The 23,347-nt window shown below is 52.8% G+C and overlaps 2 protein-coding genes and 1 long non-coding RNA gene across 4 annotated transcripts; 2 read left to right on the top strand and 1 right to left on the bottom strand.

Annotated features, from left to right (window-relative positions):
* Window positions 1-5,646: 5,646 nt before the first annotated feature.
* TMEM134 (transmembrane protein 134) lies at window positions 5,647-10,417 on the bottom strand. Its single transcript, XM_058305101.2, has 7 exons — window positions 10,178-10,417; window positions 9,240-9,304; window positions 8,828-8,917; window positions 8,628-8,704; window positions 6,217-6,261; window positions 6,082-6,135; window positions 5,647-6,000 (listed from the first exon to the last, which is right to left on the bottom strand). The coding sequence occupies exons 1-7, from the start codon at window positions 10,349-10,351 to the stop codon at window positions 5,918-5,920; spliced, it is 588 nt and encodes a 195-aa protein (XP_058161084.1). The 5' UTR covers window positions 10,352-10,417; the 3' UTR covers window positions 5,647-5,917.
* Window positions 6,080-7,065, top strand: LOC131279966 (uncharacterized). The gene is made up of 2 exons (XR_009187481.2): window positions 6,080-6,283; window positions 6,763-7,065. It is a non-coding gene; the product is annotated as an uncharacterized lncRNA (long non-coding RNA).
* Window positions 10,418-15,128: 4,711 nt separating the features above from the next.
* On the top strand, window positions 15,129-23,151 carry AIP (AHR interacting HSP90 co-chaperone). 2 transcript variants are annotated; one of them, XM_012520880.3, is made up of 7 exons: window positions 15,129-15,183; window positions 15,543-15,766; window positions 21,000-21,179; window positions 21,462-21,650; window positions 22,206-22,382; window positions 22,470-22,603; window positions 22,838-23,151. In XM_012520880.3, exons 1-7 carry the CDS (start codon window positions 15,144-15,146, stop codon window positions 22,908-22,910), a joined length of 1,017 nt encoding a protein of 338 aa, XP_012376334.2. In that variant the 5' UTR covers window positions 15,129-15,143; the 3' UTR covers window positions 22,911-23,151. The 2 variants fall into 2 exon arrangements, with proteins under 2 accessions (XP_012376334.2, XP_004481665.2); XM_004481608.3 differs by having other exon boundaries at window positions 22,470-22,611.
* The last annotated feature ends 196 nt before the right edge of the window (window positions 23,152-23,347 follow it).

The following is a 23,347-nucleotide window of genomic DNA, read 5'->3' as shown; positions in this document are numbered from 1 at the left end:
AAATTACAAACCGTCCAGCACAACACTCGCTCAGCAGATGCAAGAAACAGGAGCATAATGGAGCAATCTATAACGGACCATAAAATGAATGTAAAAGATTTTGGGATAAAAGAAGGAAGAGAGACCAATATGCCATAATAGAATAGTATGAAACAAAACAACAACAACAAAAAAAACGACAGGAAGATTTAAAAAGAACCCAGTCGACCTAGAAATTAAAGATATAACCATTGGAATGGGGTGGAAAATCAGTGGATAAATTAAACAGCAGATTAGACACAATCTGAGAAAATTAAAGAACCAAAAGCTAGATTGGAGAAATCATCCCAACCATAGCACTGATGGATAAAAAAGATAGAAAATATTAAAGTGTTATTAAAAATCATGAAGAATCTCATAAGGAGAGAATATAGAATGTGAGCATGAAGCAATATTAAAAGAGATGATGGCTAATATTTTTCCATAACTAAGCAATGACTTAGGCCCCCACCTTGAGGGAGCATGTTGGAGCCAGAACAGAATAAGTTTTTAAAAATCCATACCTAGATACAACCCAGTGAAACTGCAGAATACAAAAAGGAAATCTTTTTTGGGGAAAAAAAAAAAAAAAACCTCCAGAGAAAATAAGATTACTTATAAACGAAAACCAACTAGACGTTCCAAAGACTTTTCGCTGGCAACAATAGATGCCAGCAGGCAATGGAATAAATTGTTCAAAGTGCGGAGGAAGAATTCATTGTCGGCCAAAGGGGAAAAGAAAATAAACCTCAGCCAAGAAGGCTATACCCATATCAATCATTATTCATGAATAAAGGTGGAATATAGACCTTTTCAACAAAAGAAGACTGGAAAAAGGGTTTCCCAACCACACGTCCTTGCTGAAGAGGTGGCTTCAGTAAGCAAGGCAGAGCACGTGGTGAAAGAGAGTCAGGAGAGCAATCAGTAAACCTATCAGTAGAGCTAAAGAAGCCTTAGGTGTTTTGTTTTGTGTTTGTTTGTTTTTAAAACTAATTTGGGAGATTTTAAAAACAGGGAGGGACTAAAATAAAAGACAAAATAAGATGGAAGCTGGGAGGGGATGCTTTGGCTAGCCAAAATCCTTTGTTGTTGTTGTTGTTATGGCAGAGGGTAGAGTAACTTCAGGCTGTTAACCTCCTAAAGGTAACTTGTCATGTAACAGAAGGAAAAGGGGAAACAAGGAGTTTGTGATTAAGCCAACAGAAGGGTGGAACAGAGGGAAAAAGCAAAGAAAAACAAAGTAAATAGAAAACATTAAAACAGAAGGCAGAAATAATCCTTTCAAAGAAAAGCCGTCTTATATGTGCAATTTTACCCAAATTCATGTTTCACATGTGGTTTTACTAAGCTATCCAGTCCCATGTTACATTTTTCTTTGAAACTGAGCAAGTGTATGTTAATACTACAAGATGTTAATATCAGACACATACCAAAAAACCACGAGGCTAAGTGAAAGAAACCAGGCACAAAGTACGACATCTTGTATGATTCCATGTATATAAAATGTAAATATAAATGGATTTATAAAGATGAAATTAGATTAGTGGTTACGTAGGGCTGGGGAGGGACAGAGGGATTGAGGGTGACTGCTAAGGGGTGTGGAGTTTCTCTTTTTGGAGGAATGAAATTGTTCTAAAATTTTGTGTGTGATGAATGCACAACACTGTGATTATACTAAAACCCATTGATAACTCACCTTGGTTAGACTGTATGGTATATGAATGCATCTCAGTGTAACTGCTTAAAAATGAATAAATGGGCAAGAATAGCCAGAAATTGCAGCTATTTACTGCAGGGGAAGCATAGAGAGATTGAGTGGTGAAGAATTTTCATGTTTGTTTATTATTACTGAAATAATGAAAATGCTCTAATAATGATTGAAGTGATGAATGTACAACTATGTAAGTATACCAAATACACTTTGGATAAATTGTATGCTTTATCAATATGTATGAATAAAGTTGATTTGTTAAAAAAAACTGAAAAAGAAGAAATAATATTTTAAAAAATCAATGTTTTCAATAAATAGAAGATTAAATTTGCTAGTTGAAAGTCAGAGTCCCAAATTGCATTTTTTTTTTAAAGGATCACTATTAGGATTAGGTGCCCTGTGAGTAACAGACCCAAAATAACACTGCCTCAAACTGGGTAGAAGTTTCTTTCCCCCACAGGAAAAGGCTGAAGGTGGAGCTGGCTTTACACATTCTTCAGGGACCCAGGCTCCTCTGGCTTGCTGTTCTGCCATCCCTAGGGTGTGAGCACATTTGTTTGTTTTCTAAGTGGGAGGATGGAAGAAGGAACAAAGAAAACAGGAGGGCAAACAATATGAACCACTTGTATCCCATTAGGCAGAGCTTACCACATGACACAACCAGCTGCAAAGGATGCTGGGAGAAGCAGGCTTTAATGTGGGTGGTCAAGTGCCCAGCCAACAGCTGGCGGTTCTTCTGTGGAAGAAGGGGACAGCAGATCCCAAAGGGCAGGAAGCAGGCTCTTCCATGCAGCTAAGTACAGAGACAAGAGACGTTCAAAACATGACAACCGAATGGCTGGGCGTGAGGGCTTCAAAAAAATATCCACTAGCTAAAATGCCAAAAGAAAGCTAGTTTAACTATAGGAATGTCAGATGAAAATGGGCTTGAGTCAAAAGGCATTCAGGGTAAACTGAGTCACAATTCACTGAGGAGAGACAGAAAGAGTTTAGATAATCTTGGTGCCTGTGAATACAGGCGTGTCTCAGAGAGTGTGGATTCAGTTCCAGACCTCCTCGATAAAGCAAATATGGCAAGAAAGCAAGGCCCCTGAAATTTTTGGGTTTCCCAGTGCATATAAAAGTTATGTTGACAATATTAAGTGTGCAATAGCTTTATGTCTAAAACAACAATGTGCACATGCTAATTAACATGACAGCAACACCAAGTGTGCACATGCTGTTGGAAAAACGGCACAGGCAGACTTGCCCCTTGTGGGGTTACCACAAACCTTCAATTTATAAAAAACACAACACAGGGGAGCAGAAGTAGCTCAGGTCGTTGAGCACCTGTTTCCCACATACGACACCCGTACCTCCTAAAAATAAAACAAACGAAAAAAACAACTTGCACTGGGGAGCAGATAAAGCTCAGTGGCTGATTGCCTGCTTCCCATGTAGGAGGTCCTGGGTTCAATCCCCCGCACCTCCAAAAACAAACAAAACCGCAATATTTGCAGAGTGCAATAAAGAGAAATGCAAAATATTGAGGGGGGAGGGGATGTGGCTCACACGGTTGAGCGCCTGCTTTCCACAGGGAGGTCCCAGGTTTGGTTCCTGGTGCCTCCTAAAAATAAGCAAACAAATGAGAAACCCAACTCAGGGGAGCCAATGTGGCTCAGTGGTTGAGCACTGGCTTCCCAAATGCAAGGTCCAGGGTTCAATTCCTGGTTCCTGGTACCTGAAAACCGAAAAAAAATAAACAAAAAAAAGAGGTATGCCTGTTGTGTTAGCTCTCAGGCCAACCTGCACTCAAGAAATAGCTAGACTCCAGCTCCTGGGTCACATTAAAAGTTCAAATACTGATATTCATGGTATTTCAAAGAGACCAAGGGTTGGCAAACTTTTTCTGTAAAGGATCAGAGAGTGAATATTTTAGGCTTTGAGGATCACATGGTTTTGTTGGAACCACTCAATCCTGCCATTGTAGCCACAGCACAAAGCTACAAGTCGTAGACAGCCACAGTCAACACAAAAACAAATGGGTACGGGAAGCGGCGGTGGCTCAGTTGGGCTCCCGTCCATACGGGAGGCCCTGGGTTCACGTCCCGGGGTCTCCTTGTGAAGGCAGGGTCGCCCGCACACCACGGAGTGCCAGCCGGCCTGCAAGCGCCATGGAGAGCCGACTCAGCAAGATGACGCAACAAAAAAAGGGGAGACGGGTAAAAATACAGAAGAGCATGCAGCAAATGGACACTGGGAGCAGAAAGCCAAAAACAAGCCACAAGGGCAGAGGGGATAAAATTTAAAAAAAAGACAAAAAAAACAAACGGGTGCGGTGGGCACTAACAAAACTTTACTTATGGACCTCAATATTTGAATTTGATATAATTTTTACGTCATGAAGTATTATTACTCTTCAACTTTTTTCCTGACCATTAAAAATCACAGAAATCATTCTTAGCTGTTCAGGGTGGTGGGAAAGTTTGGGTAATGGATGGTGGCGATGGCGGTACAACGTTGTGACTGTGATGGAGATTCACATGTTGCCCCCATTTCCCAAATAAGTTCTTTTTACTGGCGTGTTCATAAATTCATTTATGCATGATAGCCAAGCACCTAGAGGAATCCAATACTTCTCCATTTTCAATATTAAGTTGTGCATATGTGACCACGATGAAATAAAAAGAAAAATCTTTCCCAGCTCGCAGGCCGTATTTCGCCTGGGCACTAGAGCTGAATAGAATAACCTGGTTAAAACTGCAGAATGAGTTATGAGTGTAATGACTCTGTATTTATTGCCTGTTTGTCACTTTCAGTGAATGGTTTCTGGAATTTTTCTTTTTTCCTATGCTTGTTCTGAATATATGTGTTGAAATGTACTTTTCTGCCCAATTAATCCAATGATAAAAGCTGTGGGCCTGGACTCTGTGTGTCTTTCACTTTTTGTTCCATTTTTCTAGTTTTTATTTAATTTACAGAAGTACTGGTCTATCTTGGGTTGGAAACTAGAACTGGTCCTGCCCCACTGGGAGATGGAGAACTAGTGGTTTAGGGCTTCCTGCATCCAGATGGGGTTCCCAGACAGGTAGTGACTCAGGGCTAAGGGTGGGGGGCTGGGTGCCTAGGGGAGGACAGGCTCAGAAGCTGGCCTCTGGGGGTCATTCATTCCACAGTCCCAGGGCTGCGGCGATGACGCACGGAAGCCAGGCCAGGCCCGGCCCCTCGCTCATCTCGGTGGGGGAGACAGACCGTCAGCGTGTGTGCCAGGAACAGGACTTGCTGCCTGGCAGGTGACCACACCAGCTCTCCTCCCTCCCCCACGGTGCCACGGAGAGGAGAGGCGGCTGGAGCCCTGGGCTGCAGGCCTAACTGGGCACAGCCCACTGGCTGCCGTCGGGTGAGTCGCTTTTTCACCGGCCTCAGCTTCCTGCGAAACGGTGCTGACGGGGTGAGGGGGCACTGTGGGAGGCAGCCCCCCCGATGTGCCATGCACGGGGCCTGGGGGGCAGGGCCTGGGGTGCTCTCGGATTTCCAGGTTTCTGTCTCTCCGTTCTTAAGATTCCGAGCCGGTCTGTTTCTAACGCTCCGTGGTTCTAAGATTCTCTGATCACCGGGGCTCGCTGGGCCATGGGCCCGGCCTCCTGGGTTTCTCAAGCTGGGGGGCAGGCAGGTTGCAGGTGGGGGGCGACTAAGAAGCAGAGCCTGGGCTGCTGCCCCGTCAAGGCCCACATTTGGGGCTGGCTGTGGCAGCCTGGGGCCCCAAGAGCATCCCCAAGCTGGCAGGCCCAGCTCTGCCCCTCTAGTGCCACATGGCTGACGCATCAGGGCTTTGTGTCCCCAGGAGCTCAGTGGTCCTGGGGTACTTCTCTCAGTCTCTGTGGAGGGGGCTGTGGCGCGGCTGGCGGCTGGCCCGGCGTGGCCAAGAGGAAGGCTGCTGGAATCAACTACCCTTTTATTAGCACAAAGTAACACCGACCCAGGAGCCCCGGGCCCAGGAAGGGGTTAAGGCACTGAACAGGCGAGGGGCGAGGGCCCAGGTAGAGGGCCTGGCACCACCCAACCTTCCTGAGCTAAGTCCAGATGGGGCAGCGGGCTGCGCGGGCCGTGGAGGGGCGGCTGCTGCCGTGAGATGAGAGAAGGTGACGCGGCGAGCTCCGCGGAGGCCCCGGGGGGCGCGGCCGCGCGCGCGCGGGGAGGGGGGGCGCCTCACTTCTCGAAGTAGGGCAGGTAGAAAAACTGGAAGCCCCGGTGGCCCTTGACCGCGCAGTAGATGAAGATCACGTGGTAGACTACAGGGCGGGGGCCGGCGGTCAGCTCCGAGGCCCCGCCCCCCGCGCCAGGCCCCGCCCCCGGGCCCGCCCCCCGCGCACCTCCCGGCACCAGCAGCAGGAAGCCCGGCACGAAGAAGATGGCGCTGGAGACACCTGCGGGGTGGGAGCGGCGGGTCAGGGCGCGGCGCCGGGGGCGGGGGGGACCCCTCCTGCCCGACCCGCCGGGGGCCTCACCTGGAGAGGGGGTCACCTCCAGTCCCACGCCGACCAGGATCAGCACTGCACACAGAGGGCCGCACGGGTGAGGGCCCGGGGCGGGGCCTCCCCCACCCACCGAGGCGCAGGCCCGGGGAAGGGCGCCCCCACCTGAGCTGCAGGGGCGCCCCCCACCGAGCTCACCAAGCTGCTTTCAGGGCCGGGCACTTGGCAGGCCCTGGGAAAGGTCTGTGAAACGAGAGGCTTTTGTCTGCTCCTTGGTGTGGCCTTTCATTCGTTCAACAAACCTCCCGGGAGCACCTGCTCTGTGGGGGGTGGGGCTGGGGCTTCGCGGTGGACAGCCCGGGAGGCCAGGAACCCTGAAGTCACAGGATGGAGCAGAAGAGGGCAGTGGGGGATAGCCTGGGCGTCGGGGACGGGCTTCCTGCAGGTGGCAACATCTGAGCTCAGATCAGAAGGCCGAGCTGGGGGCGGGCAGCAGCGGCAGCAGTAAGGGGTTAGCATTTACTGACCACTTCCCAGCGGCTGCCAGGCACTGCCTTAGCTGTCACCTTGACCACACAGGACAGGTATTGCTATCATCCCTGTGTCACCAAGGAGGAAACTGAGGCAGAGAGGGGAAAGGCATGGCCCTGGCTGCAATTGGACGGTGGAGGCTGCCTGTCGCCAGGGGCTTTGCTACTTCGGTGTGCAGATGGAGGACAGAAGCCCAGGCAGAGGCGACAGCACTGCAAAGGCCGCGAGCAGGGCTTCTGAGCCTTTTCTGTCCCACGGACCCCCTTCGAGAGGTAGGTGAAAACCACAGACCCCTCCTGAGTCCACACTACGCTGAGTATTACTAATAAATATTTAGATCACCTGTGCCAACACGTCTCCACAAGAATAATGGTCTTTTGAATTTCAATTCAAGCTTATAGACCCCTTGTTAAGAACCCCTGGCCTCGAGTCTGGGAGGAATTGGGGCTCTCTAGAAGCTTTCAGCATTTGGTGAAAGTGGACCGGCAAGAGCGCAGGCTGGAGGGAAATGTATGGCAGGACCTGTACGCCCCAGGCGGGATGTGGATTTTGGCCCAAGGACAGGGGGTATCTGGGAAGGAAGGTGGAGAGGGGATGTGGATCAACTTTTCAGGCCGAGTCCTGGGTTCCCAGTTGGAGGATGGAATGGGGGGGGGGAGGTGGGGTAGGGCGAGAGCAAGGAGGCTCTCAGGGCGACCGTGGACTGTTGTGTGGTTTGTGCACTGCACATCATGCCACCAAGGGGGTGATGGGGGCTGAAACCGCCTGTGCCTTGGCTTAGGACCGTGGGCTCTCGTGCCCACTCAGAGGGGACGCCTGTTACTAATTCCTACAAAGGCCCCTATACGAGCACACGGTGGCCCGGAGGCCCAGCATTCTCACTCCTGTGCGTTTGACTCCCAGCTTGTCTACTTCTCAGGGGTGACCCAAGCAGGCCCCTCACCTGCTTGTGTCCTCACCTGTGAGACGGGGATGGTGGCCAGCATGCCGAGTGTGGGGCACGCAGTGGGGGGGCTGGGCAGTGGCAGCTCCCTCCCCTGCACACACACCCGGGGCGTAGGCCCCAGGGTGAGCTAGTGCACTGCTCAGTGGGGGGCCTGGCTGCCTGGGGGCTATGATCTTCCAGAGAAGGGAGGGGGTGCCAGGGCAGCAACCCTCCTGAGGGGTTCCTCCTGACCCCAACTCTCGATCCTTTCTGGGGGCCCTGCCTCCATAGCCCCAGAGAATGAGGAGCCTATACTCAGAAGCATCTGTGACATCTAGGCCTGCCCTGGGCCTCAGTTTCCCTATGGGATCAATGGGGGTAAGAGAGACCCCTGCCAGCTCTCGGGCTCCAGAGGAGCGGGTGGTGGCAGATGCCCCATGGCTCAGTTTGGCAGGGCACTCAGTCCCTGGCCACAGTGCCTGGCCCTCCCTAACTTGCTGGGACCTCAGGCCCCGTCTCCCTGCTGTGAGGCGGGCTGTTACTCTCCGGTTCTCTGTGAACCGCAGCGCAGTGTGTGCCTCAGCCTGCACTGACAGACCACGTGCACTCCCCACGGGAGTGGACGCACCCTGAGGGCAGGGACTCTGTCCATCTCTAGCTGTTCCTTTCTCCGCTGTATCCCCAGGGCCGAAACAGATGTAGTTCAGGATATTGTGCTGGCGCATGATGGCACAAAGAGGCAAAGTCAAAACAGAAAAAGGACAAGGAAGAATCCATAGCTCTCTGGAGCCAGGCTCCGTTTTCAGCCGTGTGTGGCTTCCTGTCTGGGGACCTCTCAAGGCCTCCCCTGTAAAATGGCAGTGGGGTGATGCCAGCCAGCTGCCTCCTCAGGAGGCTGGGAGGCTCGGGGTGCCAAGGAGGATGCAGAGCCGGCACCAAGGAGGGCGGCCCCTCAGGGGGTGGGCGGGGGACCCTCGGGGGCACTCACCCAGCCCCAGCAGCAGCAGCAGGAAGGAGGCCAGCACCACCCGGCGGTTCTTCAGGATCAGAGGGTGTTGGGTCCAGCTGACGGGCGGGCAGGAGAGAGGGCTGGATGTGAAAGGGGTGCTGGGAGGGGGTGGGGGGAGGCAGGGCTGTGGGCGCCATGGCAGAGAGCAGGTGGGGGGCTCCAGAGGAACAGGGGCTCACCTGCAGCAGGCGTTGTAGGAGCGCTGGGTGCTGCTGGTGCTGGTGCTAAAGGACCACTGGGAGCTGCGGACTGAGGTTCGGCCTGAGTCCCTGCAGGACAGGTGGGCCAGTGAGGGAGGAGGGGCGCAAGAGGGCAGGAGGAAGTGGCAGGGGGTCGTGCAGGGACTAGAGCAGACAGTATCCCTGTAGGAGAGGGGCCCTAACGGGTGCAGAAAGAGGATCCATTTCAGGGGTGGGAGGAGGCTGGGGGTCAGGGCTAGGCCAGGGGAGCCCGTGGGGGGAATGGGGGCCAGACCAGGACTCCCTCCAGGACAGGACGGGAGGAAGCTGAGTCAGGCAGGGTGGGGCCCCTGGAGAACAGGAGCTGGAGGTTTGGGGCTGGAATACGGGTGGGTCCCCACCTGGCCCTGACCTGGTGCTGATCCCCCCATCCGGCTCCGGAGAGGCCTGGGCTCCGTCCACATCATTCTCCAGGTTCTGTTCCGGAACGCGGGGCTCAGAGTGGCCATAGGGTCAGGCCCCTCCTCCTGTCCCGCTAGGGGAGAGGAGGCAGCAGGCCCCACAGCTGTCCGCCTGCTGCCTGCCAGCTGCTCCCTGGCCCTCCACCTCCGGCAGAACGGGTTTGGTGATTCACAGAAACTGAAACCCGGGTGGGAGGCGGGCACCGGGGGCTTGGAGAGCAGGGGCCGGCAGGGGCCCCAGGACCAGATCTTCCAAACTTGGGAATCAGGGTGAAGCTCTCGGGATGATACTTCAGGGGTCCAGAGTGGAGGCTCTGGATTTAGGGTGTCAGAGAAGGCCAGACCCATGGTTCCCGGATTTGGGACACAGAAATCTGGTCCAGATCTCCAAGGAAAAGATCCTAGCGTTGGTGGAGGTCCTCCGGGAAGATGGGGATTCCTGGTTTAGTTGGCGTCCGGGGAGGGAAGACTTGTCATGGGAGGGGGGCTCCAAATGGAGGGCAGGGGGCGCTCCCAGGACCGAGTGGGGAGTGTAGGCTCCATTACTTCATCTGGCCTGGGGCTGAACCGGGTGCGCCTGAGTGCGGGCAAGGCTTTGGGTCAGGGTATGGAGGGTGGGGTCTCCAGCTGGGATCTCCAGCTGGGGTGGGAGTGAGGCCCCGGCCGGACTCTCCAGTCTCGGCTTGGGGACCGAGGTCGGGGCCGGGCGGGTGGGGATGTGGGTCTGGGCCGGGCTCCAGGCCACGTCCGGGGAGGGGGCGTCTTCCACTCCAGCTGGGGCCACTAGGCAGATTCTCCCGGGACACGGGGCTCTCCCGGGTCCGGCCTGGGATCGCACCCCGGGTCCGGCCGGGACGGGGCGGGAGGCGAGGTGGGCCGGGTCGTTCACCTGGTAGCGCAGCCGGGACTGCTTGTCCTCGTCGGCCACCTCGAACCGGGCCCGGCGCTCGAAGTGCAGCGGCCCGAAGCGGGCCACCCCGCTGGCCTCGGGCCCGGGCCCCGCGTCCTCCAGGGACAGCTCGAAGGCGTCATCGATGCTGAACTGGGGCCGGGCGGCGCTCATGGCCCCGGCCCACTCAGGCGCCCTGCGCCGCCGCCATCCGCGCCGCCTGCCCCGCGCCGCCGCGGCCCCGCCCCCACGCCGGGCCCCGCCCCCGAGGGCCCGCCCCCACGTAACGGCCCCGCCCCCGCCCGCCCGCGGCAGGCCAGGGGCGCCGAGCGCCGAGCGGGCTGGTGGGCGCCGCCCCGCGGCTGCCGGGGTGAGCCGCAGCCCGGGCGCGCTCCGGCGCCACCCGCAGTCCTTGCTGGGCCCGGACGGACCTCCGCGCGTGGCTCCCGGCCGCAAGGAGCGAGGAGGGGCGCTCTGCAGCGCTGTCGGCTTCTCGAGGCCCGTGGAGCCTCGGGGGCCTCACTGCTTCTCCACGCCCAGCCTGGGAGGAGTATTCTCGCCATCTTGCCGATGTGGAAACTGAGGCTGGTTGATTGCCATTCCATTCCATTCTCTCCTCCCATCCGGTCTCCCCCAGCAGCCAACAGGAATTTTTTTTTTTTTTTTTTTTTAGGAAGTCCTGGGGATTGAACCCAGGACCTCGTACATGAGAAGTAGGCCCTCAACCACTTGAGCTACATCCGCTCCCCAACAACATATTTTAACACCACCTCCCTGATCTTTTTCTCTCTCTCTGTGGGTGAATCTCCAATAAAACTTTCTTGTTTTTTAATGCCTGCGGCTATGTCACTTCTCTGTTTAAAACCTTCCTCTGGTCTTCCATTGCCGTTAGGGTAAAATCTGAACTTTTTACCCACAGAGCCCTGTGTGGTCTGGCCACTGCCTGTCTCTTCCATCCTCACCCAGTCTTCTTAGTCTTCCCAGCTTAGGGCCTTTGCCCACACTGTCCCTATGCCAAGAAAGCTCTTTACCTGGCTCTTCGCACAACGGGTTCCTTTGGTCATCTGTGCCCCTGCCAAATGTCACCTCTCAGAGGGACCATTCCTGACTATGCCATCTAAAGTCAGTCTCATATCACAGAGCACTTACCTAAAATTATCTCATTTACCCTGTTACATCCAGCACTGTATTTACAGTGCCCAGAACACTGTTTGGCCCTAAGTAGATGCCCAAAATTTGTGGAAGGGATGAAAGAATGATTTGCCAAAGTCCCAAATGCCTTCAAGTGGTAGAACTGGAATTTGAACCCAGGCCCACCTAGCTCCCCAAAACTGCCATCCCCATTCCCCTTTCATTTTATGATCTCAGGTCCAGAGAGTCCAGTCACTCCTGCTTCTCAGTTGGTGACACGCTGTCACTATGAAGAAGGCCCCTCTGGAGGACCCACATCAGTGTGCTCCACCTGCATTCTAGAATGTTGCCTAGCCCTGCACCACACATGGTACTCTCTCCTTTGCGGATGTGTTTGCAATTTACAAACCTGGTGTCATCATGTAAAACTCATTCAGTTCATTTTTTCCCACTGAACACTCATGTTTCCTGCATGCATCTTTGGTTGCTTCTCCCAGCTGCATGCTTGGTATACCATGCCCTGCATCCTCCACTTTTATAATCCACTCCGCCATTAGCTGACCCCAACACCTCCATCACAGATGTCGCTGCCCTAAACATCTTCATCCTGTCCCCTCATGGATGTGAGAGCATTATTCTTGGAGCAGGGTGCCCAGGACTAGGACCGACGGGCCATAGGGTACACGCACTGTGACTTCTCAAGGTACACAGATGCTCTCCTGTGTGACTGCACCAGTTTACGCACCCACCTCCCGGGCTCCAGTTTTCCCTCAGCGGTTGGTACTATCCAGGTCTCTAAAGGCTTGCCAATCTAATGACTATAAAGTGGTACCTTATTTTCATCTGGCTTCATGACAACTGGAGGGTTTGGGCAGCTCCTCTTTTGTGAATCGCCTGCTCATTTCCCTTGTCCATTGTTTTTCTGTCAGATTTCAAGTCTTTTTCCTACTGATGTGCATGGCTATACCTATCTCATGATTAATCTCGTGCTGATTTTTTAATGTTGCAAATATCTCCTCCCTGTCAGACTCCCTGTTCATAGTTCATGCAAGGTGCCCTTGGATAGAGAATAATCCTTCACTTTGAGCCTTGCTGAAAATGTTCTCTCACCCTGACGTCATGAAGATCTTCTCCAACATCTTATTCTGTCCCCTTACGGTTTTACTATCTAGACATGTGTTGCAACAAAGTGGTCAGGAATGGGGCTCTGAAGCCCAACGACCTGGACTTGACTTTCAGGTCTTTCCCTTACTACCTTTTGGACCTTGGAGGGCCGGGTCTAGGGTGAGGAGATGGAGGGCTTTCCTCACGTACAAAATTTAAGGGGATGCCGAAAATAATGCACTCAGTAAGCAAGAAAAATCATATTTAAAAAAAATAAAAATTAATGCCAAAAATCCATGATGAACAAAGTATCAAATGTGAAATTTTGATTTAACTTTAAACTGTATTTAAACAATTTTAAAGTTTTATTAAAAATTAAAAAAATAAATTTAATCCTGCATTTGCACCCCTTACTTGCTTCACCCAAATCTTGGTCCTGCCTTGAGCAAGTTACATGAACTTTCTGTGCCTCAGTTTCCTCATTTGTCAAGTGCAGTTAATAAAAGGGCTTCCTTCAGCCTAAACCAAGGGTTGAATTTGTGAATGCCTAGTAAGGAGCACAGAACAGTTCCTGACACATAGTTAGCATTTAAAATAAATGTTAGGTATTATTGCAATTAATATTAAGAAGCCTATGGGGGAGGAGAAGTAGCTCAGTGGTTTGAGTGCTTGCTTTCCATGCACCAGATCCCAGGTTCAATCCCCAGTACCTCCTAAAGAAAAAGAAAAAGAAAAAAAAGAAGCCTATAGAGTCCACTTTTGGAAGGATCCAGATTTATTTCAATGAAGAGTGAACCAGTTTTCCAATACTACCTACCAATCAGCTCTTTCTCCCTCTGGATTGTGGTGCCACTTTTACTCTGTATCAGGTATATAGTTTCATACATGTGCATTTGTTCTCAGCTTTTTGATTCCTTTGGCCAGAGTCATGTGCTTTTTACTAGGATGGTTTGTGGGGAGTCCTAATAAGGAAGGGAAGTCCCTCCTCTTTGGTCTTTTTCAAACTGGGCTTAGCTTTTCCTGGGCTTTTATTCTTCTACAGAAATCTTACAGAAATGCTTTTCAAGTTCTTCAAAGATCCTCCCAATTTTCATTGGCATTTCATCAAATTTCTAGTTTGATTTCAGGAGAAATGACATCTTTAAACGTTAAGTTCTTCTATTCACTAAGAAGCTATGTCACTTCTATTACGTCTTCTTTTATGTCATTTAATAGAGTTCTTTTTCTTTTCTTCAGAAAGCTGTCTTTGGATTTCCTAAATGCTTTATGGGCTCTTTTGGTGTTGTGAATGGTGTCTTATTATACGTTGAGTTGGTTATTGCTGGTGTGGAGGGTAGTTTTTCATTTTTGCTAGCTTACTGTTATATCCTTGTAACATTACCGAACTCTAATTTGTTAAAGTAGTCTGTTGATTCTGTTGGATTTTCTACATAGGTGATTGTATGTAGAAAATGCTAATAATGACAATGCACTCTTTTCTTGGTTGTTGTTTTGCTTTTTGTCTATTGCTTTGGCCAGGACTTCAGACATTATACTAAACAGCCTCATTGTTTTGTTCAGGATCTTAAAGAGAATGTTGATATTTACTCCATCACACTTAATTGTATGTAGCTTTTATCAATCTGAGGATGTAGCTTTGATCAATCTGAAGATGTTCCCTTTTTATTCCTGTGAGCTTTATCACAAATAGTCATAGACCTTCATCACATATTTTCTCTGCATTTTTAAATGAGTTTTCTTCGTGTGTCCACTGATATGGTGAGTTATTTAAAAGATTTTTCTGTTACACCATTTTTATGTTCTTGAATAAAATCCTACTTGACCCTGATCCATTTTTAAATACACTATTGGATTCTATTAGCTTAATATTTTATTTAGGATTTTTTGTATCTATATTAGTGAAATGGGTGTATAAACTTTTCTTGCTTTGTAGTGTACTATCTGGTTTAAGAATGGAGATTAAACTAGCCTCTTAAAATATGTTGGTCATCTTTTCTTTTTTATCTTTTCTGTAACAATTCATACAAGATACAGACCACTTGTTCCTTCAAATTTTGGTACAACCTGCCTGTGAAACTTGGTGTTGGTGAAAAGAAACAAACAAAACATGTTCCCCCTTCACCTTAGAGGTTCCACCCCAACTTCTTGTCGGAAAATTAACCGGATAAATATCTAAAGCGCTTAGCACCTGGGTCACAGAGGACGGACAATAAGCCTTTGCAGTTGTGGAAATGACATGAAGATACCACCCCTCCCCACCCCACCCCCGCCCTTACTCGGTGACTGAAACCTGCAAAGTGGGAGCAGAAGGTTCTGTTGTTTACAACTAGTTTCCACAGGCGGAGAGAATCATTGAAGACATTCCCAAAAGCACTTAATTTCTATCATTTACGTACTCCCAGTATTTACTGGGCACCTACTATACGCCAGACACTGTGGATTCAGGGGTGCCGAGCACCCACAGGGGCTCTCGGTCTCTCGGGAGCTTAGTTTCCCGCGGAGACCCAGAAACCCTCCTTGTCTCTTTCATCCTCCTCCCCGCCTTTTTTGGGGGTGGGGTTTAAGAAAATAAATACAGGTTGCAAAAGTGTCAAGACATGCAAAAGAAAAAATCCGGAAGAGAATACAGAGAAATGACTAATTTTAGGGTGTGACATTATGGGTGGGCTTTTTTCCCCCTTCCCTTTTCCTAACTCGCTGTATTGCCGTTCTGTTAGGTTTACCATTTTAAATGGCGTGGCTTGCTGCGCGGCTGCTGGAGACATCCGCAGGTCAGAGCAATTCCATTTTTTTTGTTTTGTTTTGTTTTGTGTGGGTCTCCACCCACCAAGGCATGACCACTTGAACATATTCATATGCCATACGGGCATGCCCCAGGTGCCCTTCCCGCACATCCCCCCCATCACCGACACCCCGCACCAGCTATTCTCCCCTGCCACAGTTGTGACCCTTCTGAGATCTAAAAACCTCCCCAGATTCCATTTCCCAAAGGCCCCGCCTAGCAGACTCAGGCTCCGCCTCTCCGACGGGCTTCGGACCTTCCCCTAGACCTTCTCAGGCCCCGCCCCTGGCCAGACCGCGCGCTAAACCGCGGGGCAGAGAACCAATCACCATCCACTTCCGTGTTCAGTCCCCTTTTTGGTTTCTGCCCTCAACCAAAATGGCGCCATCACGGAAGCTGCCGAGGCGTTAGCATTGCCGAAGCAGGTCCGAACGAGTCCGGAAGTTGCCGAAAGAGAGCAGCGGGGAAGGAGGATGGCGGATATCATCGCAAGCCTCCGGACGGACGGGATCCACAAGCGTGTGATACAGGAAGGCCGAGGAGCTCTCCCCGACTATCGGGATGGAACCAAGGTTAGTGGCTACCCCACACCCCGTCACCTTTCTGCGGCGCGGTGCGCATGCGAGGCGGGAGACCTGAGGCGAGAGCTTGCGCATGCCCAGATAGCGGCGGCCAGTGGCTCTACTGCTCGCGTGCAGAGCTCGACGCTGATTGGTTTGAATTTAAGGAGGGCGCGAATTAGGAAGGGTTCCCCCGCCCCCGGGCTTGGCCGTGGGGTCGCGTCAGTCACCACAGCGAGTGGCGGGCGTTTGACCTCAGTGCTCTGGGCAGGCCCTGCACTGGAGAAGGCTCTGGGTGGGGAGGGGCTCCTCGTGGTCTCACGGTTCAGGATATGTAGCTGGAAAGGCCTTCTGAGAACATTTAGAACAGCTCCCATTATTTAGAAGGGAAAACAGGCGCTGGGGCGCACAAACCCGGACAGTGGGCCCCCGAGGGCCGGGCGGCCTGCCCAGAGCCCGTTGGGAACTTCCCGACTGCTCGACGTGGCGCCCATCGCCCATCGGGCAGATGAAGGCTAGGAAGGAAAGGAGCCCCCTCTCCCCTGTTTTCTACATCCAGGCCCAAGCCCCATGCTCTCGAACCCCCTCCCGCAAACGTCCCGCACCTCCAGGCTCCCCTGCCTCTGCTCACGCCGAGTCCCGGCATCCCAAGTGCTTTGCCCAGCCACTACTTGTCTGTAGAACTAAGGAGCTTCCCAGACGCAGCCCCTGCGCCCAGCAAAGAGATGTTTACTGAGCTGGTGAATAAAGGTCCTGTTAGGTTCTGGGGACACCAAATGTCATGGCTACTGTGAATGAGCGTGTGCTCCTGCCCAGCTCCCGGCCCTTGGCCAGCACGAGAAGCTTCTAGTTTGACCCTGTGCACAGGCTCTGGAGGGGAGCTGCACAGCTCTAGTGATCATCGTTACATTAAGAGGGCTCTTCTTTGGGAAGAGAGGGTGTGTAGGTGTGTGTGCAAGGTGTGGTGGCCTGGGGAGAAGGGACTGGAGCTTGGAGCCTGGTAAGGGGGATACTGGAGGGACAGAATGTGACAAAGGTAGGGAAATCTGTGACTAAAGGCATGGCAAGAACAGGAGCAGGCTTTATTAAATATCCAGCCACTGGCACTGATTGACTGCTCCCTCTGCTAAATGCTTTACAGGTTTATTTCCTTGAATTCCCAAAGCACAAAGAAGTATATTCTTTTTTTTTTTTTCCAAGACTTATATTATTATTATTTTTTTAAAGATTTACTTTATTTCTCCCCCCCTCCCCCAAAGTGTTCTTTTTTTTTTTTAAAGATTTTTTTTTTTTTAATTTAATTCCCCTCCCCTCTCCCGGTTGTCTGTTTTCTGTGTCTTTTTACTGTGTCTTGTTTCTTTGTCCGCCTCTGTTGTCGTCAGCGGCATGGGAAGTGTGGGCAGCGCCATTCCTGGGCAGGCTGCACTTTCCTTCGCTCTGGGTGGCTCTCCTTACGGGTGCACTCCTTGCGCGTGGGGCTCCCCTATGCGGGGGACACCCCTGTGTGGCAGGGCACTCCTTGCGCGCATCAGCACTGCGCATGGGCCAGCTCCACACGGGTCAAGGAGGCCCGGGGTTTGAACCACGGACCTCCCATGTGGTAGACGGACACCCTAACCACTGGGCCAAAGTCCGTTTCCCCCAGACTTATATTATTTATTTCTCTTCCCTTCCCCCCCATCGTCTGCTCTCTGTGTCCATTCACTGTGTGTTCTGTGTCCACTTGTATTATCCGGCAGACCTGGGAAACTGTGTCTTTTTTTTGTTGCATCACCTTGCTGCATCAGCTCTCTGTGTGTGCCGCACCACTCCTGGGTGGGCTGTGCTTTTTTCATGCGGGGTGGCTCTCCTTGTGGGGCGCACTCCTTCAGTGTAGGGCACCCCTACGTGGGGGCGCCCCTTTATGGCACGGCACTCCTTGCACGTGGCAGCACTGTGCGTGGGCCAGCTCACCACACAGGTCAGGAGGCCCTGGGGATGGAAGCCTGGACCCTCCATATGGTAGGCAGACGCTCTACCAGTTGAGCCACATCTGCTTCCCAAGAGATGTATTCTTGATACCATTTGTTGATGCAGAAACTGAGCTCAGAGGGACAGCACAGTGTGCTGGCCAAGAGCGTGGCCTCGTCTGACCATATCCTTTTTTTTTTTTTAAAGCTTTTTTTAAAAAAAAATCTATTTATTTTATCTTTCCCCTTCTCTCCCACCCCAGTTGTCTGTTCTCTGTGTCTGTTTGCTGCGTGTTCTTCTTTGTCCGCTTCTGTTGTTGTCAGCGGCACAGGAATCTGTGTTTCTTTTTGTTGCGTCATCTTGTTGTGTCAGCTTTCTGTGTGTGCGGCGCCATTCCTGGGCAGGTTGCACTTTCTTTCGCGCTGGGCGGCTCTCCTTACGGGGCGCACTCCTTGCGTGTGGGGCTCCCCTACACGGGGGTACTCCTGCGTGGCATGGCACTCCTTGCGCGCATCAGCACTGTGCACGTGCCAGCTCCACACGGGTCAAGGAGGCCCGGTATTTGAACCGCGGACCTCCCATGTGGTAGACGGACGCCCTAACCACTGGGCCAAGTCTGCTTCCCCATATCCTTTCAAGTGTTCAGTCCTCACACGTTGTCTCTCTGCAGTTACCCCCAGATGATCTCATCCAATTTCATCTCTTTAAAAACTCTCCATACCTAGATGACTCCCAGACATGTATCGCTGGTCCTTACCTCTCCACTAAACTTGATATCCAGCTCCCAACTCACCACCTCTGCTTGGATGTCTGATGGGCAACTCACACTTGACCTGCGCTACCCAGGACTTCCCCATCTCAGTTAAGGGCCCCTCTCCTTCTGGTTGCTCAGGCCCAAGACGTTGGTGTCACCCATGGCTCCTACTCTCACATCCCACAGCACGTCCTCAGATTACGTCCAGGTTCTGACCACTTCTCCCCACACTAGTCTGGGCCACCATCGTCTCCCTGAACTATTGCAGAAAGCCCCTAACTCGCCTCCCTGCTTCTGTCGTGGCCACCCCCTTACCCCCCAGCCTGTTCTCATCCTAGCAGCAGAACCCAAGTCCGATCCTGCCCTCCCAGGGTTCAGGGTCACCTAGTGGCTTCCATCTCGCTCAGAGGGAAAGACAAAGTCTCCACCCCAGCCTGCTACTGTGACACCGTCAGGAATCCACTTCCCTCGTTCACTCTGCATCTGCCCCAAAGGCCTTGTGGCTGCTTTTTTTTTCTTTTTCTTTTGAGAACAACTGGCAGAGTGGCTTAGAGAAGAGCTCTGGACTCAAACCAGTTGGTTTAGGGTTGCCAGATGTCCAGTTAAATTTGAATTTCAGGTGAACTACAAATATTTTTCCTTGTTACTTCTTGAACACATTAACCACTGTCCCACCATCAGACTTCAGCATCTGCTGTCCTTTTGGCCTAGTACCTCCATCTCCTACCCCAGATGCCTCCTTGGCGCATTCCCTTACTCCCTCCACGTCTCAGCTTAAATGTCCCCTCTGACCACCCTGCCTCGATGCTCGGTGCCCCCCATTCCAGCCCTCCCCATTTCTCTTATCTTGCTATAGCTTGTATTTTTTAAAAATGTGCTTATTTTTAAAGGTGATAAAATATACATAACCAAAAGTTGTTTTAACCACTTTAAGTGGACAGTTCTTTGACATAAAGTACATTGACAGGAGTGGATGTAGCTCAGCTGTTGAGTGCCTGAGTCCCATGTACGAGGTCCTAGGTTCAATCCCCAGAGGCTCCTAAAAAAAAAAAAGGGGGGGCGGGATTAAAGTACATTGACAAGACGTGTAGCTAGCACCATGATCTCTTCCAGACAGTTTTTGTCACCTAAACGAAAACTCGCGCTCAGAAATAACTCCTCACTCCCACCTCCTGCCATGTGTGCTCACCGCTGTTCTGCTCTCTGCCTCTAGGAATTTGCTGAGTCTAAGTTTTACATATAAGAGCAATCATACAATGTTTGTCCTTTTGTGTCTGGCTTATTTCACTCAACATGATGTCTTCAGGGTTCATCCATGTTGGAGCATGCAGCAGGAGTTGTCGATTGCCATCTGTTTATCACATTTTTTTAGTCCATTCTTTGTTGATGGATACTTGGATTGCTTCTACCTTTTGGGTTCGTGAATAATGTTGTGATGATGTCCAAATATCTGTCTAAGTCCCTGCTTTCAGTTCTTTGGGGATATGCCTTATTAGGGGCATTGCTGAGTCACGTGGTCTAGAGCTTGTCTTTTTAAAAAAATAGAGGCAGCAGACTTGGCCCAGTGGTTAGGGCGTCCGTCTACCACATGGGAGGTCCGCGGTTCAAACCCCAGGCCTCCTTGACCCGTGTGGAGCTGGCCCATGCGCAGTGCTGATGCGCGCAAGGAGTGCCCTGCCATGCAGGGGTGTCCCCCGGGTAGGGGAGCCCCATGTGCAAGGAGTGCGCCCCGTAAGGAGAGCTGCCCAGCGCGAAAGAAATTGCAGCCTGCCCAGGAGCGGTGCTGCACACACGGAGAGCTGACAGAGCAAGATAACGCAACAAAAAGAAACACAGATTCCTATGCCACTGACAACAACAGAAGCGGACAAAGAAGACGCAGCAAATAGACACAGAGAACAGACAACCTGGGGAAGGGGAAATAAATAAATAAATACATCTTAAAAAAAAAAAGATTTATTTACTTATTACCCCACCTTGCAGCTTGTTTTGCTATCTGTTCTCTGTGTCCATTTGCTGTGTGTTTTTCTGTGTCTGCTTGTCTCCCTTTGTTGTGTCATCTTGCTGCAGCAGCTCTCTGCAGCACATGGGCCAGCTTGCCTTCACAAGGAAGCCCCGGGACACGAGCCCAGCTGATTGAGCCACAGCTGCTTCCTCTGTAGCTTGTCTTTTGATCCATAGCATCCTCCCTCTGGCGTAACACATCCTTTGGTTTGTTGTCTGTCTCCTTCCTTTGGAATTTGAACTCCTTGAGGGCAGGGAATTTGGACAGCAGTGTCTAGCACAGAGCTTGAGCACACTGTCGGAGCCCCGTCCTTATCTGTTGAAGGGGTGACTGGAGCCAGACCCGCTAGCAGTGGGGCTTGGGCCCCGTGCTTCCCTCCCTGTGACTTACTAGCCTCACCTGGGTGGTGGTGTAAAGTCAAGTGCAAGGTCGGGTGGAGACTCCTGGGTGAGTCCTGTCTTTTGGGGGCGGGGCTTGTCCTTGGGGGGCGGGGGGTAGGGTTTCGGCCCCTCCCTGATTCCACATGCGGCCCACAGGCCACGTTCCACTACCGGACGCTGCACAGCGACGAGGAGGGCGCCCTGCTGGATGACAGCCGGGCGCGCGGCAAGCCCATGGAGCTGATCATTGGCAAGAAGTTCAAGCTGCCCGTGTGGGAGACCATCGTGTGCACCATGCGCGAGGGGGAGATAGCCCAGTTCCTCTGTGACGTCAAGGTGCCTGCCCCACACCTGCCTGTCCTGTCTGTCTGTCCAGCCTTGCCCTAGTCCCTGTCCCCAGGGGCCCTCAACCTGGTCATCTGTCTCCCTGTACCACACCAGCCTCTTAGTGGGCCTCTTCGGGCCAGGGGGCTTCGCTGGGAGCGAGGGCTGGGAGGTGGGGGTGTCCTGGGGGTGGGGTGGGCCAGTTGCTTCCCCTCCCTGGGCCTCAGAGGGTGATGTCTGGGAGAGGGCTGGGCCCCTGTTGACAGCCCCTGGCACCCACCCGCCCTCCTGCAGCACGTGGTCCTGTACCCGCTGGTTGCCAAGAGTCTCCGCAACATTGCAGCGGGCAAGGACCCCTTGGAGGGGCAGCGGCACTGCTGCGGCATAGCCCAGATGCACGAGCACGGCTCCCTGGGCCATGCCGACCTGGACGCCCTGCAGCAGAACCCCCAGCCTCTCATCTTCAACATCGAGATGCTTAAGGTGAGTGGCTGCCAGGGACCCAGGCGCATCGCCCAGCCTCAGAGGGGTGGTGGCCCTGCCCAGGGGCGGTGGGCTCATCGGATGGACTGCTGGGGGAGGGGTCAGGGACAGGTGCTAGATACTTGGGAGGGACCCTGGCAGTCCCCAGGTTATCCCTTAAGGTATCAGATAGCATCTCCCTCAACAGGCGTGACCTGCCCACTCGCCGTTCTTTATTCTCGATCCTTGTGGGGATAGTTTCCTTCCCGGCCTTTGCCATGATCTGAAATCACAGAGGAATCTGTGTTCCTTGCCTGTTTAGGGACTCTTCCCTTAGAACAGAAGCTCTGTAAAGGCAGGGATTTCCACCATCCAGTTTCCCAGGGCCTGGCATCAGTGCCGGGCCAGAGGAGATGCTCCATAGGCATTTGTTGACCGGTTGGTGAATGAGCGGATGGTTCTGCCTCCACTGTCTGCCGTCGGAGGTCCTGCCAGCCCAGGTGCCAGGCAGGTCTGCTACTGGGGAAGCTGCGGCATCCCTGGAGCCTCGCCCTGACGCGGCTTGTGCTCTGGCAGGTGGAGAATCCTGGCACCTACCAGCAGGACCCCTGGGCCATGACGGACGAGGAGAAGGCCAAGGCGGTGCCGGTCATCCACCAGGAGGGCAACCGGCTGTACCGCGAGGGGCAGGTGAAGGAGGCTGCCGCCAAGTACTACGACGCCATCGCCTGCCTCAAGAACCTGCAGATGAAGGTGCTGCCTGGGGCAGGTGGGGTGGGCGGGAGGCAGGGCTGGGGGGGGGCCGGGGCTTCACACCTTCTCCCCTCCCGCTGGCCCCAGGAGCAGCCTGGCTCCCCTGACTGGATGCAGCTGGATCAGCAGATCACACCGCTGCTGCTCAACTACTGCCAGTGCAAGCTGGTGGCCGAGGAGTATTACGAGGTGCTGGACCACTGCTCCTCCATCCTCAACAAGTACGACGGTGAGCAGTGGGTGCTAGGCCGCTGGGTGGCCTGGTGGGTGGCATGGCCTCCTCCCTCCATCACCACAGGGCATGGGGGCCCAAGACCGAGCCCTCGGCTGTCCCTGTTCCAAGCCCCCCCGGGAGCCAGACCCAATAAAGCCCCCCACGAGAAGCGAGGCCGGGCAGCTGGCTGGGGCCCCACTCTTGACCTTACTTGCCCACTACCCACTGGTGTCCCCCGCAGACAATGTCAAGGCTTACTTCAAACGGGGCAAGGCCCATGCGGCCGTGTGGAATGCCCAGGAAGCCCAGGCTGACTTTGCCAAGGTGCTGGAGCTCGACCCAGCCTTGGCGCCCATCGTGAGCCGTGAGCTGCGGGCCCTGGAGGCGCGGATGCGGCAGAAGGACGAGGAGGACAAGGCCCGCTTCCGGGGCATCTTCTCCAACTAACAGGGCCACCCGGCCCTGCCCCGCCCTGCCAAGCCCACAGCTGCCGCTGCCAGCCCGCCCGCCCCCGCTACACCAGCTCTCTCTGTATAAAGGCCTTATTTATCTCTTCGGGTCTGTTGAGCTGATCCATCGGAGAGCTAGGTGCACCACCTGGCATTTCCTGGTCCTGGGAGGCAAAGGATCAGGGTTCTAGTCCCAGCTCCCCACTCACCAGCTCTGAGACCTCCCTGAGCCTCAGTGACCCTGCCAGAGAGAAGACGTGGTGGTTCTTGCAGCCAGGGCTGTGGCACCTGGGAGCCTCCAG

Source organism: Dasypus novemcinctus, chromosome 10 (genome assembly GCF_030445035.2).
Source record: "Dasypus novemcinctus isolate mDasNov1 chromosome 10, mDasNov1.1.hap2, whole genome shotgun sequence".
NCBI classification, from domain to species: Eukaryota; Metazoa; Chordata; class Mammalia; order Cingulata; family Dasypodidae; genus Dasypus; species Dasypus novemcinctus.
The sequence above is the reverse complement of the archived record's forward strand: the minus strand, read 5'-3'. Positions and strand labels throughout refer to the sequence as shown.